General features: G+C 33.9%; 1 protein-coding gene across 1 annotated transcript in view; it reads right to left on the bottom strand.

The window, feature by feature from the left end:
* The window catches only part of LOC131876675 (uncharacterized), a 182,120-nt gene extending 159,703 nt beyond the window's left edge, over positions 1-22,417 (bottom strand). The window contains exon 1 of the mRNA XM_059222126.1: positions 22,040-22,417. Coding sequence (XP_059078109.1) covers positions 22,040-22,417 — 378 coding nt within the window. The remainder of the gene's footprint in view (positions 1-22,039) is intronic.
* Between the last annotated feature and the right edge of the window lie 304 nt (positions 22,418-22,721).

Raw genomic sequence — 22,721 nt, 5'->3', positions numbered from 1 at the left:
TTGGTGAGTATTCATGTGTGATTTTTATATTAAGTTTTATTTTTGTTGCAGTAGATGTTCTAGCAACTGATTGTTCCTCCAGCCATTGGAGCCAGATCTTGTGATTGTTCCTGCAGCCAAAGTAGATAGAGTAATTCATGTTTGTCATCTCTAAAATTAGTTAATAGTGTTAGATTCAATGACATTACCATAGACATTGAGAGGGTGGGGCGGTGAATCAGTGTCTAACTGGTTTGATGAATATTTAAACTTATTTATTACTTTGCAACCCAAAACAGTGTATTGGTAAACAAGAATTAACGCATTAAACATAAATAATAGAGACAACATAGAAACACACCATAACACAAGATATTTTAATGAGGAAACCCGGTGTGGGAAAAACCTCAGTGGGATTTGTGACCCATAATATTTACTCACTGTCCAATCAATAAATACTACTTACAATAAGGGCCTGCACATGCAGGGAGGCCAATAGCCTAGAGCTCACTGCTCAAAGTAGAGTCTCACTAACTACAAAATGGATAATTAAATCCAATACAATGTATGGCTCAAAACAAAATCTCTAATTCTAGGTTTAGTACCGGTTTAAGCTCAAATAGATACCTTAAACAAAAACCTCCACTGCCACTAAATAGTTTTCTTCTACCATACATATATCATATTTCCTTCTTCTACTACTTCAAAATAACCTATAAGATCTCATACATATATGAGTCTTTTACAATATACCAAGTCGGCTTACATAATATAATTATATTACAATAAACAAAATTTTATCCCATGTCGGCTTGAGGGCTGGTATGCTTTGTTGCCAATGTAATCTAAATGCCAGTGTAAGTGTCTACTGGTGCATAAAATTTGTGATGTCGGTGCATGTAGAAACCTATTACCTTTTGGTGCCACTTGGTTGCCATCAATAACAACATCAACTATTCTCATATGAGTGTAGAATGCCAACAAATTGTTATTTAGTTAGAATCTTTTGTTAATGTTAAGATTTCCTGTAGCCATTTAGTTGTCATATTTTTGCTTGTTTATTTTAGATAGACTTATTTGTTGTAGTAGTGCAGAATGATTTTCACCCGAACTTAGTGCATATACAATGCAGACCCATTTCAAGTAATACGTTCCTAGGTTGACAAGTAAATGAACCTTAGTCATGGAAATGGTAGCTACTTGGAATAGATGACCAATATTTGAGTTAGGACTTTAAATCTAGTTATTATTCTTATTGGCTAGGCAAACACATTCTTTCTTCAGATCATTCTCTGTACTTAGATTACTAAGTTTAGCAATCTTCTTCTTCTTAAAGAGATCTGGTACCCTTCATCAAGCCACACAAATAGTCTGCAATGAGGTCTCCATAAATGCATTCTCCATCATCCTATTCTGATCAATTCGATCATAGCTACCTTCATTAATGAAATCTTCAATTCATAGATGGCAACAAACTCTAGCAATAGATGAATCATATTCTCATTCCCCTATGTCCAATCAATGAGAACCACATCATCACAATGACATTCAAACCAGTTGGTCAACCCTTGGTGAACTACCATGTGGCCTCAAAATTATTCAATCATTCATCCATAGCCTCCAGTCAGCAATTGTCAAATGCTTATGTGGATAAGTCAACTATCGAGCACACAAAAAACTTGAGCTCCACAATGCAACTAACACAAGTGTTATTCACACAGCAAACAACCTCTTTACAACATCACTAGCAATTAAGACATCCTAGTAGACATACCTATGAAATGGAAAAAACACCATGCCTTTTGTGGTTTTTCTATGATTCAGGTCAACTGGAAGGTTTCACCCACAACCTAGCAAAAACAAATCACTGTAACATCTTATATTAACTCCACATTCACCTTTTTTGTCTTTGCGGTTTCAATGGCAGCATACAACACTTTCGTGGTCTCCCATGAAATGGCAACAACCTTCTAATCACTAAAAAGTTGTCACATCACCCAAAAAGGTCCCACTAGTACAACTCATGGGTAATAGTTGAAAGTTGGGTCCCAATCCTGTGGAAGTCTATATGTTGGGAAAATTACCCACTAGAAACGAGTGCCCAATTTTTACAAATCGGGTGCCTACTTCACTTCGAGGGCCTGAGCCATGAATAAAATGGGTGCATGTTTTAAAAAATGTGCACCCTTTTCGGTTCGGTCCCCTGAAGCAAAATGGGCATGCGATTTTTACAAATCGGGTGCCTAATCTGTAAAAAATGGGTGCCCGTTTTGTAAATGTATTTAATTTTTTTTTAAGGCATTTTTTCCTCATTTTTGCTGTTTAGAAAATGGGTAAGCAATTTCAGGAAGCACGTGTGCCTGTTTTCAGCTTTCCAACTGACCCCCCAGACCATTTTTTTTTTCATTCTAGGGACATACCTTTGTTTTTTAATTATTGTATTTTATTTTTATTATTATTTTTTTAAAAGAATGTTAATTTATTGTTATTTTTTAATTGTAGAGAGTACGTTAAAATTTTAAAGTTTGAAATTTTTTTTTGTTTAATAGTGTAAAAAAAAAATTAATTTTATGTTTAAAATAGTTGTTTTTTAGTTTTCAAATATTGTAGAAAACATGAAAAATAAAAAATAGTTAAAACTTAAAACCCTAGGTAGAAAACAAAAAGAAAAAAAGTAAATGAACAATAAACCCTAGACATAAAACAAATGAACAATAAACCCTAGACAAAAAACAAACGAACAATAAACCCTAGATAGAAAACAAACAAATAATAAACCCTAGAAAAAAATAAACAATAAACCCTAAACATAAAACACACAATAAACTATAGATAGAAAATGAACAATAACTCTCTCTCTCTCTCTCTCTCTCTCTCTCTAGGACACCTTAGTACATCCTAGGACCTCTTAATATATTATAGGATGCCTTAATACATCATAGGACATATTTTGATCTTGTAAAAAATTGAGAACCCTTTAATACATCCTACTACATCCTTAGACCCATTTTCACCCCAATGCTACATATATTTCTATGATTTCCCTTCCATTCAAAGTGTCCATAGTACCTTATTAGAAGGTCTCCCTTTGTATCTTTCTAATTTGATGTTTGTTGCCACCACCAAATGAGAATAGTATATAATATTCTTTTCTGATCGGTAGTCTTCATAAGCTGGTAAGTCATTCCTTCTTGTTAGGTATTTTTGTAGCCATGTGCGACCTACCACAACGGACCCAACTGGATACTGAAAAACCATCATCATCTACTTGATGAAATATCAACTTTGTCTTAGGTTCTACACATCTAGCTAGCCAATACTCAGTCTACTCATCATTATCCTCAAGTGCAACAACAACATACAGATGTCCTAGAAAACAAAATTAAGTACATGTAGAAATAAAACCTATTAGAATTTATAATTCAAATACAATCATAAATTATATGGTAATACATAAATAATATAATTTACATTTATAAACAAGAAATTGAATTAAATTACTAGGTTGTATGAGGTCTAAAACATGATCATAATATTCTAATGCAAATGCATGATCTGGGTCTTCATTTCTTCTAATATCTTGATATTGTGTCTCACTAGGTGTTAAGGATTTTTTTTGCCATTATTCAACCCATTCCATCTTCTTGCATTGTTCCCATTCACCTGCAACACAAAATTGACAAAAACATGCAAGCTCCCTGATGCAGAGCCAGGGAACAACTAGGTGAAAACCTTCTCTCACCAACAATTACTATGTCCAAAACAAGTTATTTTGTTTGTTCAAGGTGTCAAAAAATGCACCTACCAAATTCTCAGCTCACACAACAATTTGTGTGACCAGATCTATATTGGTTTATTCTCTTCTGGTACCGGTATGATGAAAACACTCTACCCTTGTGTGAATCGGTTTAGTGTCTTCTGGTAATGGTGGGATGGAAACCTATTGGATTTTTCCTATTGGTGGTCCAACCAACACAAAACACCCATAAGATATGGCAATCAGATGCGTTAGGGAATACTTGCCTCACAACTATCCAATTCTCTAGTAGCCCTACCGATAGCGTAGTAGCCCTACCGATTGAGTTTTCCAAACACAACTTAACAAAATTCCAAAGGACAAGACAAAATAAAGGTAGATTTAGATACCCTTTACCTAGTTAAACAATTATCCAAAGGCTTGAACTCTAACCACAAGTTGAAAGGTCTGTACCCTTACTATCCTTCCAAAGCTAATTAAGCCAATTAGGTCTGATTTATAAAGAAAGTACCCCTTGTATTAGTCCCCCAACTAAACTAACACTTCTAAAACTTGGGGTAAGGTGTCAAACCAAAAAATAAAAGGTTTAAAGAATTGATCCCATCTTCTTTATCTTTTGCAAGTGATTTCCACTTCTACAGTTCAGGCGATCACATAGAGATGCCCGCCTAGGGTCAATTCAATCTCACCAGTCTTGGAGTATCCCTGCAAACCAACACCAAAATATTATGATACAATGGCCCTTCTAACATTTTCCCAATATTTGGTTAGGTCCTCTAGTGAAAATGTCAGATTAAGGGCATCTTTACAGTGAAACCCTAGGTGTCGGTAGGGTTTGTGACTAGTCTAGTTATATCTGGATGGATCCCTACAACCCGAGTATTATAAAACCTCAAAATTGATTCAAATAAAAGGTAAGATACTTCCCTAATTCATTCAATTGGTTTCAAACATCCAACAATCTGTACTAATTAGAAATTAATAGCAAAAACACAAAATTTTATAAAACTCCAAGTATATTGTATTGCTCCAAACTCCAAAACATCATCAAATTTAATAAACTTCAAAAAATACACCAAAAATAGCTTGGAATCAATCCAAGTGGGAATAATATATCCTCCCTAATGGTTTCCAACTACTTTTCAAATTTTGGAACCGTTGGAGGATTAGTTATCCCTTTTTACAATATTTTACAATGACAACAAAACTTGTCAACTTGCACTTTTCAAACTTCACAACTCCAAGTGTATTCGACCTATTCCAAGGATTGGTTTGATGTTTCTAGGACCAATATTTATTTTCCTAACTCATGCCTAAACTCCTACTAACACACATGGTCATTTATCCATGGTGGGTTATAAAATGCAACCATGACAATGCCTTACATCAATTAGGTCTTATTGGCTCACAAAACTATCAACCTATTAGAAATGATCCTTTTTACCTTATGGGTGATATTAGGCTCTTTTATACTTCATTTGTGTCCTCCTTTGTGTCTTTGGGTGCTCCTGCACCACTCCCTTGTCCATATTGTCCAAGTGTTAGAATTAGAACTCTTAAATGAATGATATCTAGTTAAACCATTGATTGTATCACAATAATATCTTGGAAGGATATTCTCCTCTTCAACTAGCCAAAAGAAATGTCTAATTGTAGAGCTCTGACTTGATCTTGTGGATAAATTTGCACTACACCAATCCACAATTGCACTTCCATTTTTAAATTTAGCTTTTTCCTTGAATTTGAGTTTCTCTTTGCAAACGGATCTCTTAACACATGCACCGACACCATCATGTTCTCCTTTCACATGTCCAACCTTAAAAAAACTCCTCATGTGTTCAATATTAGTTTTCTTATGTATGCTACTCAACCAATAAAACATTCTAGCATTCTTTAATTTCCCTGTGCAATTATCTGACCATATTAGATGTTGTGTCATCTGAATTTCTCTCTCCTTCAAATTCTCATAAAAGGTCTTGAAGCAATACTAGTAAAACTCTGATGAGTACAATTTATCATCACTCATATACAAATGGTACTCTCTCAAAATTTTATGATCCTTTTCTATACTATCAGGTGCATGCCTATAGACAATATGAACAAAAATTGCTACTTGCATTAAATTGTAATATTGTGATTGGACCTCATCTTGTGGTGCAAGCGTGTAGTTATTTGCAAAGTCAATGACCGAAAGTATACTAACAACAAGAAATGTATTCTTACATACTTAAAACTGACCATCGAGCCATTTAGCATTTTGAGAGTGTTTAACATATTTAGGTAGGATCTTATTCTTAAATTCATTCATAGATACATGAACACTAATTTTTTTAGTACTTAGATCACACCATCTTCCAACCTTTCCACCCTTCAATGGATACTCAACAGTTTTAAATCTTTTTACATCAACTAATTGTTGTCTAAAATCAATTGAAATATTTTCATGTAAACATTCATCCAACAATGCAAGATTGCCACATATATCACATACACTAGAAACACATGCATTCAAAAGAAAATATTGCTCATTAGGTGGGTTGCAAAACAAACTTGATATAAACTCCTTTATAGTTTTAGCTGGTATATTTATACCACATTCTTGCAACATTCCATTACTATGCATGGTAACACGTATATATCGAAATACATCATAATGGTAATGAAATTGAACATGAGTTTTGCAACAACATGTGACTCTTTCCTTGTCAATCCGAACATACAAATATTTACACTTTTCAAAAGAAGTTTGACTAATGCTAATAGTTAACACCTTATCATCCAAAATTCTTTTGTACAATTCAGTTTGAGTCATGTCCAAAAGGTGTTCTGGATGTGGATCATGAATTTTATACCCAACTCTTAATTTAAGAACATCTCTAGCATTAGGTGATATTCTCGTATTATCATGCCATAATTTTTTGATCAAAGTTTTGACTTCACCAGTAAGTTTCATATTAGATCTTGGTAGTCTACCACTAAAAGTCCACAAATTGTTTGATGGATCACTTTCAAAGTTGACTCTTCTCTTTACAGCTCTTGACAAAGTTTTATGATGAATATTAAGATATCCAACTATGTTAGTCATCATTCTTTTATCAGAAGTTGTTTTGCTTACTAAAGTTGTTGTTATTGCTCGGTGTGCCACACTCTTATCTTTAGACTTATTTTTCTTTCCAATTGTATCAAAGTTGCTAGAAACAATTGATACAACTTGTTTTAAAGACTCATCCTTCTTCTTAGGTTTCACATAGAAACCTAACTTATTCATCACTTTTTGCATTTTAGTCATTTTAATTAGTTGTACTATTAATTGATATTGAAACCCAAATTTCTTATTATAAAAAAATTGTCTAAATAGTCTATTTGCATCTGTCCTAATCTGTCTCCATGAAACCAAGCCAAGAATATTGTCTAGCACATCTCTTTTAATTTGAAAATATTCATTTATTTCATTATCATTCAAACATGTTTCTTTTTCAATTGGTATTTCCATGTCTACATCCACATTATTGATTTCAGTTGTCAGTTGATTTTCAATTTCAATTGGGGTTTCAATTTTGGTTTTTCAATTTGACTTTTACTCTCATTTGGGGTCTTATTTTCAAATGGGTTTGATTTAATGAATAACCTGCTTCTACTATATTACCAATTTGTTCATGAGATTAAACTATTAATAAGATGAGAGGGGGGGTGAATCATAAAAACTCACTATGCAATATATTTATCAGATTAAACCTCAGTAGCCTTTACTGCTATGCAACTATGACTGTAAATCATTCAAACTCATAAACAGATACACTTAAGACATCATAACACATTTAACACGAGATTTAACATGGAAAGCCAAATGGAGAAAAAACACTGTGGGATTTTGCAGCCACTAAGAAATATACCCTTCTAGAGTATGCTTGGTTAAAAGCCAATCCTGTTACAGACTACATAAACACATTGCTAGATGTGACCCAGTTAAGGGATTTCCCCCAGACTTGTTAGAGTCTTGCACTTTGTTAGAAGTGACCCTGTCAAAGGATTTCAAACACTCATTCAGAATGTTACCTTGCTAGAGGATTTACAAATAAGACTGTTAGGTCCACTCGGTTAAGAGATTTCCTGTCACTTACAACATAAATAATAGTATAAGATATATCTGCAACTTCACATCTGAAATGCTAAAGCAGATTCTATGTGCTCAAAATAATCTTGTCATAAGACTTATCTTGCTCCTTGCTAGGCTTCTCAACCTATTCTTCAATCAAATCTTCAATCTTCTGTGCTCAGTGATCACTACTGTAGTATCACTGTTCTTCTATTTTGCCCGCATACATTGTTCATCAATAATTTCTTAATTATAAACAATTCCTAACCGCTTAATCTCCTTGATCACATTTCTCATGATCAATCTTAGCCATTAGATCTTTAAACTTGACTAGGTTCATTGTATCTTTCGATCTGAAAACATTTTTATCTCACCTTGGAACTTGTATTCCTTCCTTGGAACTTGTGCTAGGTTATGACCGTTCAATCTGTCTTGTAGATCTAACTCCTGTATTTTCGTTGTCGTAGATCCTTAAAAAACTTCTTGCATGACATACCAATCATCTATGCATCTCTAGCTCATTGGCATCTTTCATTTAATAATGCTTTTATCCATCCAATGCATTATGTTATTACTCAGTTGTTACTCAGTAAATACTGAACCTCACTCGATAGATATTCTGCCTTCTTTAACCGATAGCAATAACCTTAGGGTTTACCAACTAGAATCTTGCTTGGTAACATAAAATAGTATCAAACCTTAACTAATTCTATAGCTTAAAATCTTTTCTTCTTCTTGTTCAGTCTTCGAATACTCATACATAGGATATCAAAACAATCAAAACAACAAGATCTCATCAGTGTCTAACTCAATAATAGTTGCCCATTAAATAGCTTATTACTCTCCTTCATTTTTACATTCATCCTATGTCACTTACCAACATCTTTATACTCATCAAAATATACTCTTTAAGATATGGCAACATCATACTAAATCAGAAAATCAATTGCTTGACATCAATGACAAAATAATATTATTAAGATAGTAATCATCCTTTATCAATTATTTCAACAATCTCCAACAACCTTCTCAATATCCTCATACCAATAAACTTATTGGAATGCCAACATTCTCCCTTTGTGAAATGCTAACAATCTCCCCTTTGGTATTGATGGCAAAAACCAACTTTAATGGCAATACCAACTTGATTTATTTCAATTGATTCGGATTCGGATTGCTATTTAAACTTCTCCTAAAATTTTCTCCCCCAGTCATTAGTTTTCTCTTATCTGTCTTTACTAATTATTCTTCTCCCCCTTTGACAACAATGCCAAAAAGTAAAACTAATTCATGATTCCTTCCGCTGTGAAGTAATTTTCTTGTTGAAAATACAAATGTATCATCTCAGTCTTGGTCAGAGCAACTTGTCTTTAATCACTATTTCCTACACAACTTTAGGCAACCTCCTAGAGTGTGTAAAACAACATCAACTCATAAATAGTTATCTTGTAGATTCATAGAATTGATGCTTTCATCGGACTCAGTCAGTGAGTACTAGATAGGGGTAGGACCCCTAACTTACTTTTGAGATACTCAAAAGTGTCCCTTGGCAGTGGCTTTGTGAATATGTCTACTATTTGTTCCTTTGAACTAATATATTCCAGCACAACTTTCTTCTCTTGAACTTCTTCTCTAAGATAATGATACTTTATAGAGATATGCTTTGTTTTAGAGTGCATTACCAGATTCTTTGAAATGTTAGTGGCACTAGTATTATCACAGAATATAGTTGTTGGCTCGGTAAATTTCTCATTCATACCTTCCAACAGTTGTTTGATCCATGCTATATTGGTACAATTCAATGTTGCAGTGACATATGCAGCTTTAGCTGTTGACAATGAAATGCATCCTTGTTTCTTGCTAAGCCAACTTACTAGTTTGTTTCCCAAAAAGAAAGCTCCACCGCTTGTGCTTTTCCTATCATCAATGTTTCCTGCCCAATCAGCATTAGTATAGACTTTTAAGTCAAAAACATTCCTCTTTTGATATACTAAGCCATAATCTTTAGTACCTCTTAAGTATCTGAAAATTATCTTGATTACTATCATATGGGTTTCTTTGGGATCTGTAGAAAATTTTGCAACTATACCTACTGCATGTGCTATATCTGACTTGCTGTGAACCACATATTGCAACTTTCCAATCATAGATCGGTAAAGTGTCTCATCAACAGATGTAGATTCATCAATCTTTGATAGTTTACAAATGGTAGTCATAGGAGTACTTACAGGTTTAGAATCCTCCATTCCAAATTTCTTCAATATTTCCTTTATATACTTGGATTGAGTAATGGAAATCTCATTTTTCATTTGTAGTATCTATAGACCTATAAAATACTTTATTTCATTGATTAAGGACATCTCAAATTCTCTGCACATTTCATTTCCAAAGTTCTTGCATAAAGAATCATTTCCACAAAAAATAATATCATCAACAAATATGGCTGAAAGCAATATTCCATTGTCCTCATCATTTTTCATAAACATGTTGTTGTTTTCACTTGTCTTTATAAATCCAATCTTGATTAAGTAAGAGTACAGTCTTTCATACCATGCTCTAGGTGCTTGCTTTAGACCATATAATGCTTTGTTCAACTTACATACCTGGTCTTTATTCTTGTCTTCAATAAATCCTTCAGGTTGTTCAATATAAACTTCTTCTTCTAGTATACCATTTAAAAATGCAGATTTAACATCCATTTGATATACCTTGAAATTTTTGTAAGCAGCATATGCCAACAATGTTCTCACTCCTTCAAGTCTTGCCACAGGTGCAAAAGTCTCACCATAATCTATTCCTTCTTCTTGAGCATAACCTTTTCAAACTAGTCTTGCTTTATTCTGAATGACCTCTCCTTTTTCATTTAGCTTGTTTCTAAAAATCCACTTTGTACCGATTACATTTTTCTCTTTTGGTCTTGGGACCAGTGTCCATGTTTCATTCTTCTTGATTTGTTCAATCTCTTCTGTCATAGCATTTATCCAATCTTCATTACTAAATGCCTCTTTTACTATCCTCGGTTCAAATTCAGATATCAGACATGTGTTTTGTCTTAGTTTGTTCCTTGTCATCACTGGATCATCCTTATCTCCTATAATTTGACTTGATGCATGATTTCTTCTGACATACTTGGCTAATATAGGCTCGGTAGGCTTTGTTTGATCTTCTTCATCACTCGGTAACTGAGTATTTTCTTCATTTTCTTCATCAATTTTTTCAGTAGGACTTCTCGGTTGAACATATACAAACTCTTCATAATCTTTTGGTTATTTGGAATTTCCTTCATCATTTCTTTCTGCAAATTCATCAATTCTCACATTTGCACTTTCCACTATTTTGTTTGATGATTTGATTAGACATTTAAATGTTTTACTTCTAGAAGAATAGCCAAGAAATGTTCCTTCCTCGCTTTTTTGATCAAACTTTCCATTTATGTCATCTTTGTGAACATAACATCTACTTCCAAATATTTTAAAGTAACTTACATTAGGTTTCTTGTCATAGCAGCTTTCATACGGTGTCTTCAAAGTTCCTTTCTTCAGTTGTACACGGTTCATGGTGTAAACTACAGTGTTGATTGCTTCTCTCCAAAATGTTTGAGGTACCCTCTTTTCTATCATCAGGGTTCTGGCACAATCTAAAATTGATCTGTTTCTTCTTTTAGCTATCCCATTTTGCTGAGGTGTTCTTGGTGTAGACACTTGTCTCTTTATACCATGATCATTGCAAAATAGATTAAATTCATCAGAAATGAATTCTCCTCCTCTGTCAGATCTTAGACATTTCAACTATCTTCCTGTTTCTTTTTCAACTCTAGCCTTATACCATTTGAACAATTGAAAGGCTTCTAATTTCTCTTTTAAAAACATAACTGACATCATCCTTGAGTAATCATCCACGAATAATATGAAGTATTTATCTCTATAATAACTTTGAACTTTCATAGGACCACAAAGATCAGTGTGCACAGGATCTAAAATTCCTTTAGAAGTGTAGGACTTACTTGTAAAGCTTGTTTTGTCATCTTACCCATCTGGCATCCTTGGCATATTGCTTTCTTAGGTTTTTCCAAGCTCGATAGACCTCTTACTCTATGCTTCTTACTTATTTTGATCAGGTTAACAAAATTTACATGACAAAATATTTTATGCCATAACCAGGTATCTTCTATTTTAGCATACAGACAATTGTTCTGAGTTGAGTCAAGATGAAATGCATTACCTTTTGTTTGTGTCCCGGTAGTAGCCAGCTTTCCATGTTTGTCATGAACTTTGACACTTCCTTTATGAAATTCTATTCGGTATCCTGTATTGTTTAGCTATGCTACACTCAACAAATTGTATTTCAAACCTTCAACCCAGTATACATCATCACATTTAGCATTGTCAAGAAGTGTGATAGAACCTTTACCTTTCACTGGACATGGTGCATCATTACCAAATCTTACATAGCCTCCATCATAGTCTTCTAATTTAACAAACTTGTGTTTGTCACCTATCATGTGATGTGAGCATCCACTATGTATGATCCAAGAATCATTTTTATTTATGTGAGATATTAAGGCTTTTTCCTCATACCTCTCTTCATATGATCCATCTTTCATAGCCACATAAACAACTTCCTCTGTCTAAGTCCCATCAGATTTATTATTGTTGGATTCCTCATCAACTAATAGGCATGACTTTCTATCTCTCCTTCTGAAGTCTCAGTGTCCTCTGTATTGGTTGTCTTTTTGTCTGTCATCTTGGTATTCTCTCTTTTCATTAGATTCTTTGTTAGGATAGTTAGAAGCCATACGTCCTATCCTATCATAGTTAAAACATTTTAAAGGTAACTTTCCTTTATACTTACCTTTGCCTCTTGGTCACCTTCTGGATAATAATGCTTCAAACTCTTCTTGTTTTCTGATTTCCTCATATAGTTTGTGAACCTCTTCCATGTTTTTGCGAAATCTCTCACTTTTCTCTACTCTGATTTCCTTCAGTCTACTTATACATTCTATCATTGTAATCATCAGATTCACCAAGATGAAAAGAACTGAATGGAGATTCAACTTTATTTACCAAAGACCCACTATTATCAAAATTACTTAACTCAAATGCATGTAGCTTACCGATAGTAGCATCCAAGAATACTGGCATGTTTGGTATAGACCTAAATTCATTGATTGCAAAGATTTGAATGGCATAAGAAGGTAGAAGTATTTTGAGCAACTTACTTGTTACATCCTTTTCTTCAATAGTTCCTCCTACTTCTTTGATTTGATTGACAGTTTCCTTTAACCTTGTACTGTATTGGGTTATGTTCTCATCTTCATTCATTTTCATGGATTCAAGTTGACCTCTCAGACTATCTACTTTTTCTCTCTGAACATGTTCATCACCACCATACACAGATATAAGCTTATTACACATTGCTTTGGCATCATTGCAACCTTCTAGATCATTAAACTCTAAGTCGGTTAATGCTAATGTTATTTCAATCATTGCTTGAATATGTTCTTCATTTTCCTTTATCTCTTCCATTGTCACTGGGTAGGTGCTAGGTGCAATGTAATCATTCTCCAGATAATATGTTGCATATTCTCTAATTCCTGATAAGTGCAGCTTCATCCTTTTCTGCCATGTGGAGAAACAAGACTTGTTCAGCTTTGGTGCATCCCTTTTATACATCTTCGGATCTTGCCTCAAGTACCTTAAAAAATTTCTTCTAGAGTCCAAAGCTCTGATACCAATTGTTAATAAGATGAGAGGGGGGGGGACGGTGAATCATAAAAACTCACTATACAATATATTTATCAGATTCAACCTTGGTAGCCTTTACTACTATGCAACTATGACTGTAAATCATTCAAACTCATAAACATATACACTTAAGATATCATAACACATTTAACACTAGATTTAACGTGGAAACCCAAATAGGGAAAAACCACTGTGGGATTTCGGGCCCACTAAGAAATATACCCTTCTAGAGTATGCTCGGTTAAAAGCCAATCTTGTTACAGATTACATAAACACATTGCTAGATGTGACCCAGTTAAGGGATTTCCCTCGAACTTGTTAGAGTCTTTCACTTTGTTAGAAGTGACTTTGTCAAAGGATTTCAAACACTCATTCAGAATGTTACCTTGCTAGAGGATTTATAAATAAGACTGTTAGGTCCACTCAGTTAAGCGATTCCCTATCACCTACAACATAAATAACAATATAAGATATATCTGCAACTTCACATCTAAAATGCTAAAGCAAATTCTATGTGCTCAAAATAATCTTGTCATAAGACTTATCTTGCTCCTTGTTGGGCTTCTCAATATGTTCTTCAATCTTTTGTGCTTAGTGATCACTACTGTAGTATCACTGTTCTTCTATTTTGCCCGCATACATTGTTCATCAATAATTTCTTATTTATAAACAATTCCTAACCGCTTAATCTCCTTGATCACATTTCCCATGATCAATCTTAGCCATTAGATCTTTAAACTTGACTAGGTTCATTGTATCTTTCGATCTGAAAACATTTTATCTCACCTTGGAACTTGTGCTAGGTTATGACCGTTCAATCTGTGTTGTAGATTTAACCCATGTATTTTCGTTGTCGTAGATCCTTAACAAACTTCTTGCATGACATACCAATCATCTATACATCTCCAGCTCATTGGCATCTTTCATTTAATAATGCTTTTATCCATCCAATGCATTCTGTTATTACGCGGTTGTTACTCGATAAATACTGAACGTCACTCAGTAGATATTCTGCCTTCTTTAGCCGATAGCGATGACCTTAGGGTTTACCAACTAGCATCTTTCTCAGTAACATAGAACAGTAGCAAACCTTAACTAATTCTATAGCTTGAAATCTTTTCTCCTTCTTGTTCAGTCTTTGAATACTCATATATAGGATATCAAAACAATCAAAACAACAAGATATCATCACTGTCTAACTCGGTAATAGTTGCCCATTAAATAACTTATTACTCTCCTTCATTTTTACATTCATTCTGTGTCACTTATCGATATCTTTATACTCATCAAAACATACTCTTTAAGATATGGCAACATCATACTAAATCAGAAAATCAATAGCTTGACATCAATGACAGAATAATATTATTAAGACAATGATCATCCTTTATCAATTATATCAACAATCTCCAACAACCTTCTCAATATCCTCATACCAACAAACTTACTGGAATGCCAACATTCTCCCTTTGTAAAATGCTAACATAAAAATGGGGTTGTGAAGACATACCTATATCCAATAATGGATTACAAGATGCATCTAAATTTCATTCTATTGTGTTTCCTTCTTCAACATTTATGGTGTCCTTAATGTTCTCCTCTTCTAAAATGATTGTTGAACTTAAAGCTCCAACATTTTTCAATTTTTTAATTCTTTCTCTTCTTTCTCATTGACATTTTTCCTCCTTGCTATTTGCTGCAATGTCTCCAACTGTCAGAACCTTCCTTTTCCTCTTTCTATGTTGATTTGATCCCATGGCTGTACCAAAATTCGAATTCGGATGGATCTCCTTGTCAAATCGATAACAAGACAATAAAAGATAATTATTTAACAAAATATTCTCTTTGCAGATCAAACCTGTTGAATAATGATTGAATAATCATTCACTCATTGAAATTTTTCCTTGTGGGCTATTTTTTTCCCAACTAATCTTTTAAGAAATGGGCACCCATTATTTGAATGAAATGGGTGCCTATTTTCAAATCGGGTACACATTTCTGAAAAATGGGTGCCCATTTCACTTTCAACGGTACAAAGCGAAAGGGGCATCTGTTTCATAAAAGGTGGAGTGGGAAACAACCCTCTGCCTTGCTTTTGGCTCTGGGTTAGGCTTGGTGGGACCAAGCCTATGCTTGGACCTCCAAAAAAATGGCTAAGGCTAAAGAATATCAAATTTCTACCTTGGCCTAATTTTTTGAGGGCCTTCCTGATCGAATATTTTGATGAAACGAAAACCCATTAGAGTTGTCAATGTCTTGATATTAAATGTAAATTTCACAGTGATAAAATTATTTTACTATTTTTGCATTATTTATTAATCAAAAGTGCTACTTAAACCTAAAATACTGAGGTTCACTAAAACTTTAATAACTTTTTTGTTTTTAGGTTTTTAGAAAAATAAATTATATGACATCAATCTACATACAATTATTTTGAAGATAAAAAAAAAATTAAATAATGAAATTTTCATCAAATTATGGTGGTCGTACACCGAATGTTTTGGAAATGTACTTTATTGTCAATTAAAAATTAATAAACAAAAATATATTCAATCAAAAAATAAGAAAAAATATTCTCATTAATATTTGGTGTATTAGGTATCGTTTCCTGGAAGGATTTGCAAAAATCATTTATTTGTGTCAAAAAATGGTGGTCATACACATGTGTGGTATGGTCCTGAAACAAACATTTTGAAAAAGTGGTTTTTAATCATGCCTACTAAAAATATATTTCTACCATGTGGGTATTGAAATAAATTACATATTTGAAAATTAGACTCTGAGTACTACATTTTCTATTATTGAAGTTTTACGAGATTCAATCTCTAAGTGCCTCAAATTTGGATATCAATCGACAAAATAATTTGAAAAATATAGAAAACACTTCCACTTTTTGCCCAAAAGTGGGTCTCAACTTCTTGTAGCCACCCTCATTGCTAAGGGGATGAATCAACTCTCGAAAAATGAGTTCCTGCCAACACAAGAGAAAAGTGGGCCCCACAAACATAGTAGCATTTCACTATTTTGTAGAGGGTCAAAGTCAATGAAATTTTTTGACCATGAATTGGTGAAAAATGGGTTGTCAATAACATGTGTGTTATACGCATTTTGCAGTTTCGCGGCTGGTCAGAACACTTAGGCAGTCTTCTCAATGAAATAGCAATAGACCACAATGGTAGTCAATAACATGCACATTTTGTTGTATCACCGGACATGTTAGTTGACTCTTAATCTATGAAATGGAAAAGATTGGTAATCTTTGTGCTGTGTGCTCTTTGCAGATTCTCGACTGACTTAATCTGCGTGAGGTACTTCCCTGCGATATAACGATAGAGATAACATGATGTATTATGCACATATCGACTACAACAAAGTGTGACTAACATGACATGTTATTCAAACAACAACCATACTTTTGTGAGTCAGATCAAACCACCCAATGCATTTAACACACTTTGACCTATGTCTCCTTTGTCCATTTTCACATACTCTAACAACCCTTTCATGTTGGCCTTTATTATCTCCCATGTGACTAACATGATGTGTTATACACATCCTCTTTATAAATTCTCTACCATGTCTCCTTTGTCCATTTTCACGTACTCTAACAACCCTTTCATGTTGGCCTTTATTATCTCCTGTGTGACTAACATGATGTGTTATACACATCCTCTTTATAAATTCTCTACCATTGGCATCAATGATAATACAATGCCAACAATTGCCCCCTTTGGTAGGCTTGGTTGCCTATAAAAAATCAACCTGATGTACAAATCTTGTATTGTGCGGCTAAAATACTGCAAGAAGTGTGCATTCTCTCCTTCTGAACATTTTCGCATACATAAAGTTGGACTACTTGTATTGCCTAAAAGACTAGATGAACCATTATTACAAGATAAAACCTAGCTCTAATACTGCTTATAAAAACTTGCGATCTCCCCTTAAGATCAAGCATGAGGCTCAAAGGAAAAATTTATAAAAAAATATGCTCCCTTGGAACCACAAACTTCATTAAAATGCTTAAGTGTTGACAGAGGGTGGGATAACACCCAAATTTATTCATTATTGTCTTTTGGCAATGCCTTAGTGAAGATATCAACTACTTGTTCACCAGTGCACAAATATTAAACTTTTACCTCTTTCTCTACAACCTTTTCCCTGAGAAAGTGAGACTTGATGACAATGTACTTTGTCCTAGAATGCATGACAAGATTCTTTGATATATTTATAGCACTTGAATTTTCACACATGATGGGGATGGGGTCTAAAAATTCTACTTGAATATCCTTAAGTGTCTACTTCATCCATAACACTTGAGAGCAACATGTTGCAACAACAATGTATTCGGCTTCAACAGTTGATAAAGAGATTGACCTTTGTTTCTTGTTATGCCATGATACCAACTTGTCTCCAATGAAGAAGGATCCACCACTAGTGCTCTTCCTATCATCTACACATCCTACTCAATCAACATCAGTATAGGCTTGTAAAATGAAATATCCTTTCTTTGGATACCATAAACCAAAATTGAGTGTTCCCTACAGATACTTGAATATCCTCCTAATTGCATTGATATGTGATTTCTTAGGAGCTTCTTGAAATCTTGCAACCATACAAACTCCTTGAACTATATTAGGCTTTGAGGTCGTGAGATACAATAGACTTTGAATCATGGATCTATACAGGGTCTGATCCACACTAGGTGACTCATCATCCTTAATTTACAACCTGTCACCATGGGGGTACTAACCGGTTTGTTGTCTTCCATTTGAAATTTCTTTAGCATGTCCTTAGCATACTTGATTTGAGAGATGAATATTCCTTTATCCTACTGCGATAATTGCAAACCAAGAAAATATGATAACTCTCCAAGCATGGACATCTCAAACTCATACTTCATTTGATCAAAAAATTCTTTGCATAAGGTATCCTTGTTTCCTCCAAATATGATGTCATCTACATATACCACTACTATGATCATGTTTTCTCCTTCTACCTTAATATATAAGTTGTCAGCATTTCCCTTCCTGAAACCTTGCTGATGGAGATACTTATGTAATCTTGAATACCATACTCTAGGTGTCTGTTTTAATCCATATAGTGCCTTCTTCAATCTGCAAACAAACTTCTCATCTTCATGTAGCTGAAATCCTTTAGGTTGCTCTATGTATACCTCTTCTTCAAGACTACCATTCAAGAATGCATATTTGACATCCATTTGATATACTTTGTATCCTTTATAGGCTAAGAATGCCAAGAACATTCTAATTGCTTCAAGTCTTTCAACTGGTGCAAAAGGTCTCTTCAAAGTCTATCACTTCAACTTAAGCATATCCCTTACACACACAAGCCTTGCTTTGTTCCTTATCACTTTTCCTTCTTCATTCATCTTTTTCTTATAGATGCATTTAGTCCCAATGACATTTATCAGCAGGTCTAGGAATCAATTCCCATGTTTTGTTCTTCTGAATATGTTGTAACTCTTCCTCCATAGCCTTCAACCACTTTTCACTCTTGTTGGCCTCATCATATATCTGGGGTTCCATCTAAGTCATAAGGCAAAAGTTTACTTTCTCATTATTTCTTACATGACTTCTTTTGGTTTGCACACCTTCATTCATATTGCCAATTATCTGATCTTCAGGGTGATTCTTTTGAACATATCTATTTGGAGCTTTGCTAGGAGCCTCTTCTTGTTCACTTTTAGATTTCTCTTCATCTTCAACATATGTTTCTTCAATCTGATTTCTTGTGGTTTGTTTACCTTTATGTAGATCTTCATGGATTTTAGCATGTACACTTTCAATCACTTTCTTTGGCCTTTTGTTAAAACACTTGTAGTCCTTGTTGTTAGTAGAGTATCCTAAGAAGGTACATTCATCACATCTTTATTCAAAGCTAAATACTCCATCCTCATCTCTTTTGATGAAGCATTTTCTACCAAACACCTTGAAGTACTTGTCTGAGGTTTCCCTATCATACCATAACTCATAAGGTGACATTATGCTATTCACTTTTAGTTCTACTCTATTTAAGGTGTATACAACTATGTGGACTACCTCTTTCCAATAAACATTAGGTAGATTGGCTTCATTTAGCATTGTCCTTGCCATCTCTTTGACTATGCTATTCTTCTTTTCTGCAACAACATTTTTTTGTGGTGTCCTAGGGGCGGGGAATTGTCTTTTAATTCCATGTCTCTCATAGTAATCTTTAAACTCATTTGATGTGAACTCACCTCCATGGTCTGATCACATACATTTTAGTTTGTATCCACTTTCCTTTTCTACCATATTTTTGAATATTTTGAATCTTTCAAATGGTTGTGACTTATCTTGAAGAAAGGTGACCCATGTTATCCTTAAAAAATCATGTATAAGAAGCAATAAATATTTTTATCCATTTAGTGCTCTTGTTCTAGTTGGCCCAGATAAGTCAGTGTGCACAAGTTCTAGTGGCATTATAGTTGAGTATTCTTAAGTCTTTAAGCTCACTTTAGCTTTCTTTCCTCTTTGGAACTCATCATAGAAAGTGCTTGCAGGTTTGATAATCTGAGGTATGTGTTGAACATACCCTCTATTTCTTACCTTAACCAAATTGTCAAAATTAATGTGTCCTAGCATTCTATGCCACAACTAGCTCTCATCAACTTGTCCTATCATGCACTGAGATTTAAAGAATTCTTTCAGATTGTATACATTACCATCAATCCTCTTGCCTTTGGCAATAAGTTTTCCATTACTTTCCTTTCTAATCTCACATCCTTTGGAGTCAAAATTGAATTTGTATCCCTTGTCACACATTTGACTCACACTTAGAAAATTGTGTTTCAGACCTTCAACATAATATACATCATGAGATTTGAATTTTCCATCTATGTTGAGAGTATCCTTTCCTTTTATTTTAATTGATGAGTCATCTCCAAATCTCACAGAACCACCATTCCAATCTTCAAGATTAATGAATTTCTTCTTATCTCTAGTCATGTGATTGGAACAACCACTGTCTACTATGCACAAGTTCTTTCTTTTTGCATGTAGGGAAGTTTGGACAATCAAACTTGACTCATTTTTTTTCTTCCCTTTTTCTATCCAAACTTGTTTTGTCTCTTCCTTCTTTTATATTGTCTCATTCTAATCTAATTTTGTTTTTTATTCCAAAATTGACACTACCTTCTTTTGCTTAGTTGTCCTAAGCTTACAATGTTTTGAATGTGGCCCAAGTTTTGACAATGATAACATTTTACATTCACATTGAATGATGAATTTGAAAATCTATTGTAGGACTGAGATACATTTCTCCTACATTCATGAATCATGTGACCAACACCATTGCAATGATAGCAAATGACATTTACATCTCTAAGAGAAATAAATGAATATCTACTTTTAAAATTATAATAGGACCTACGCATAAGTCTACATTCTGCAATTCTATGACCATAAGTATTACATTTATAATAGTATCCATGGAACTAAGGTACATATCAATCACTGTTGAAATTGTTTCTCATTGGTCTCCTTGGAGCAACATAACTTGATCTTATTGAGCTCTTCCTTATATCCTTGAGTCTTGTGAAGCCTCTATCATCCATCTTGGCTTTTCCTTTAGGATCAGCATGTTTGTTTCTTGTAGTAGAAACATGTCTTCTTCTCAGTAGGCTTAGTGATAGTGAAGGTTTATTTGTTTACATTTTCACTTGAAGAGGTAAGTGTATTTCTTTATTGGTTGAGTCCTCTACATTAGAGAATTGACTAGCATCAAATCCAACACCCTCTATGTCTTTGGAGTGCTTTAGTTTGCTCAACATTTTGTCCAGTGCATTAGTGCTCCCCTCATACTTAATCCTCATGTTAAGTTCATCTTTATTCTTTTCAAACTCCTTCCTTATATTTACAAGATCTTCTTCCAATTTTTGATACTCCTTTTTCCTCTTCTCTAAATCTGATTTTGTTACTTCATACATCCTTTTTACTTCTTCCCACTGGATTCTCAAGTCAAAAATTATTGTCTTTCACTCATCAAGAAATTTGTTTATCAACTCTTGTTCTTCAGCAATAGCATACCTATTATTTTTGTATTCTTTTCACACCTTTCTAAGTTCTTCTAGAGAACTCACAAGTTCACCTTCAAGATCTACCTCAACTTCAACTTCTTCCTCTTCATCACTAGCAACATGCTCATCATATAGTTCTCATTGTACCATGAAGAGATTAACTTGTCTTTCTTCTTCACTACAATCCTCATCAGAGACACTCGCTTCATCCATGTCATCATCTTCAAAGGTGTAGAGACTATTTTTCTTCCTAGAGCATCTTCTCTTTGGTTTGTACGTTTTCTTCATTTTATCCTTACAAAAAGATCTTTTGTTTTTATTCTCATCTTTAGCTTTCTCACCATAGGGGCACTTAGAACAAAAATGTTATATTTTTCCATAGTTGAAGCATTTGAAGGGAAGCTTACCTTTGTACTTGCTTGATCCCTTTTCGATTTTTTGACAAAGTTATCTACAACAACATCAGAATCATCTTTTTTTTCATGAGCAACTTCTTCTATTCCTTTCTTGTATATGTTTATTGTTGCCTCTCTCTTTGACAATTCTCCACTTATTGTTCTCATGTCATAGGATGATATAGAGCCAAATAGTTCATCCATAGAGAAGGTGGTCAGATCTTTAGCTTCTTCAATGGCTGAGACTTCGGTGTCATACTTTGGATTGAGAGATCTGAGCACCTTTTTGATGATGACTTCAAATTTGACTTCCTCTTTGATTCCTATTATAGTATTTATAGTTTCATCTACTCTTTGAATGTATTCTACTATTTTCTCTTCTTCCTTCATTTTTAAACCTTCAAACTGACCTCTGATATTTTGTAGGTTGTCCTCCCTTACTTTGATAACACCTTGATAGATTTTTTGCAGCTTGTACCAAGTATCTTTTGCAGTTGTACAATGCATCACTTTGATAAACTTTGTATCAGATAAGCCACTAAGGATGGCATTCTTGGCTCGAACATTATTCTCATATTCTCTTTTAGCATCAGGATTTGTAGGAGACGCTTAAGGAATAGTATAACTTGTTTTTACTTACATCCAAACATAAAAACTTGAGGATAAATAAGTTTCCATTCTTCTACTCCAAAAG

The sequence above is a fragment of the Cryptomeria japonica genome, chromosome 6 (genome assembly GCF_030272615.1).
Source record: "Cryptomeria japonica chromosome 6, Sugi_1.0, whole genome shotgun sequence".
Classification (NCBI taxonomy): domain Eukaryota; kingdom Viridiplantae; phylum Streptophyta; class Pinopsida; order Cupressales; family Cupressaceae; genus Cryptomeria; species Cryptomeria japonica.
Note: the sequence above shows the minus strand (reverse complement) of the source record. Positions and strands in the feature narration are given on the sequence as shown.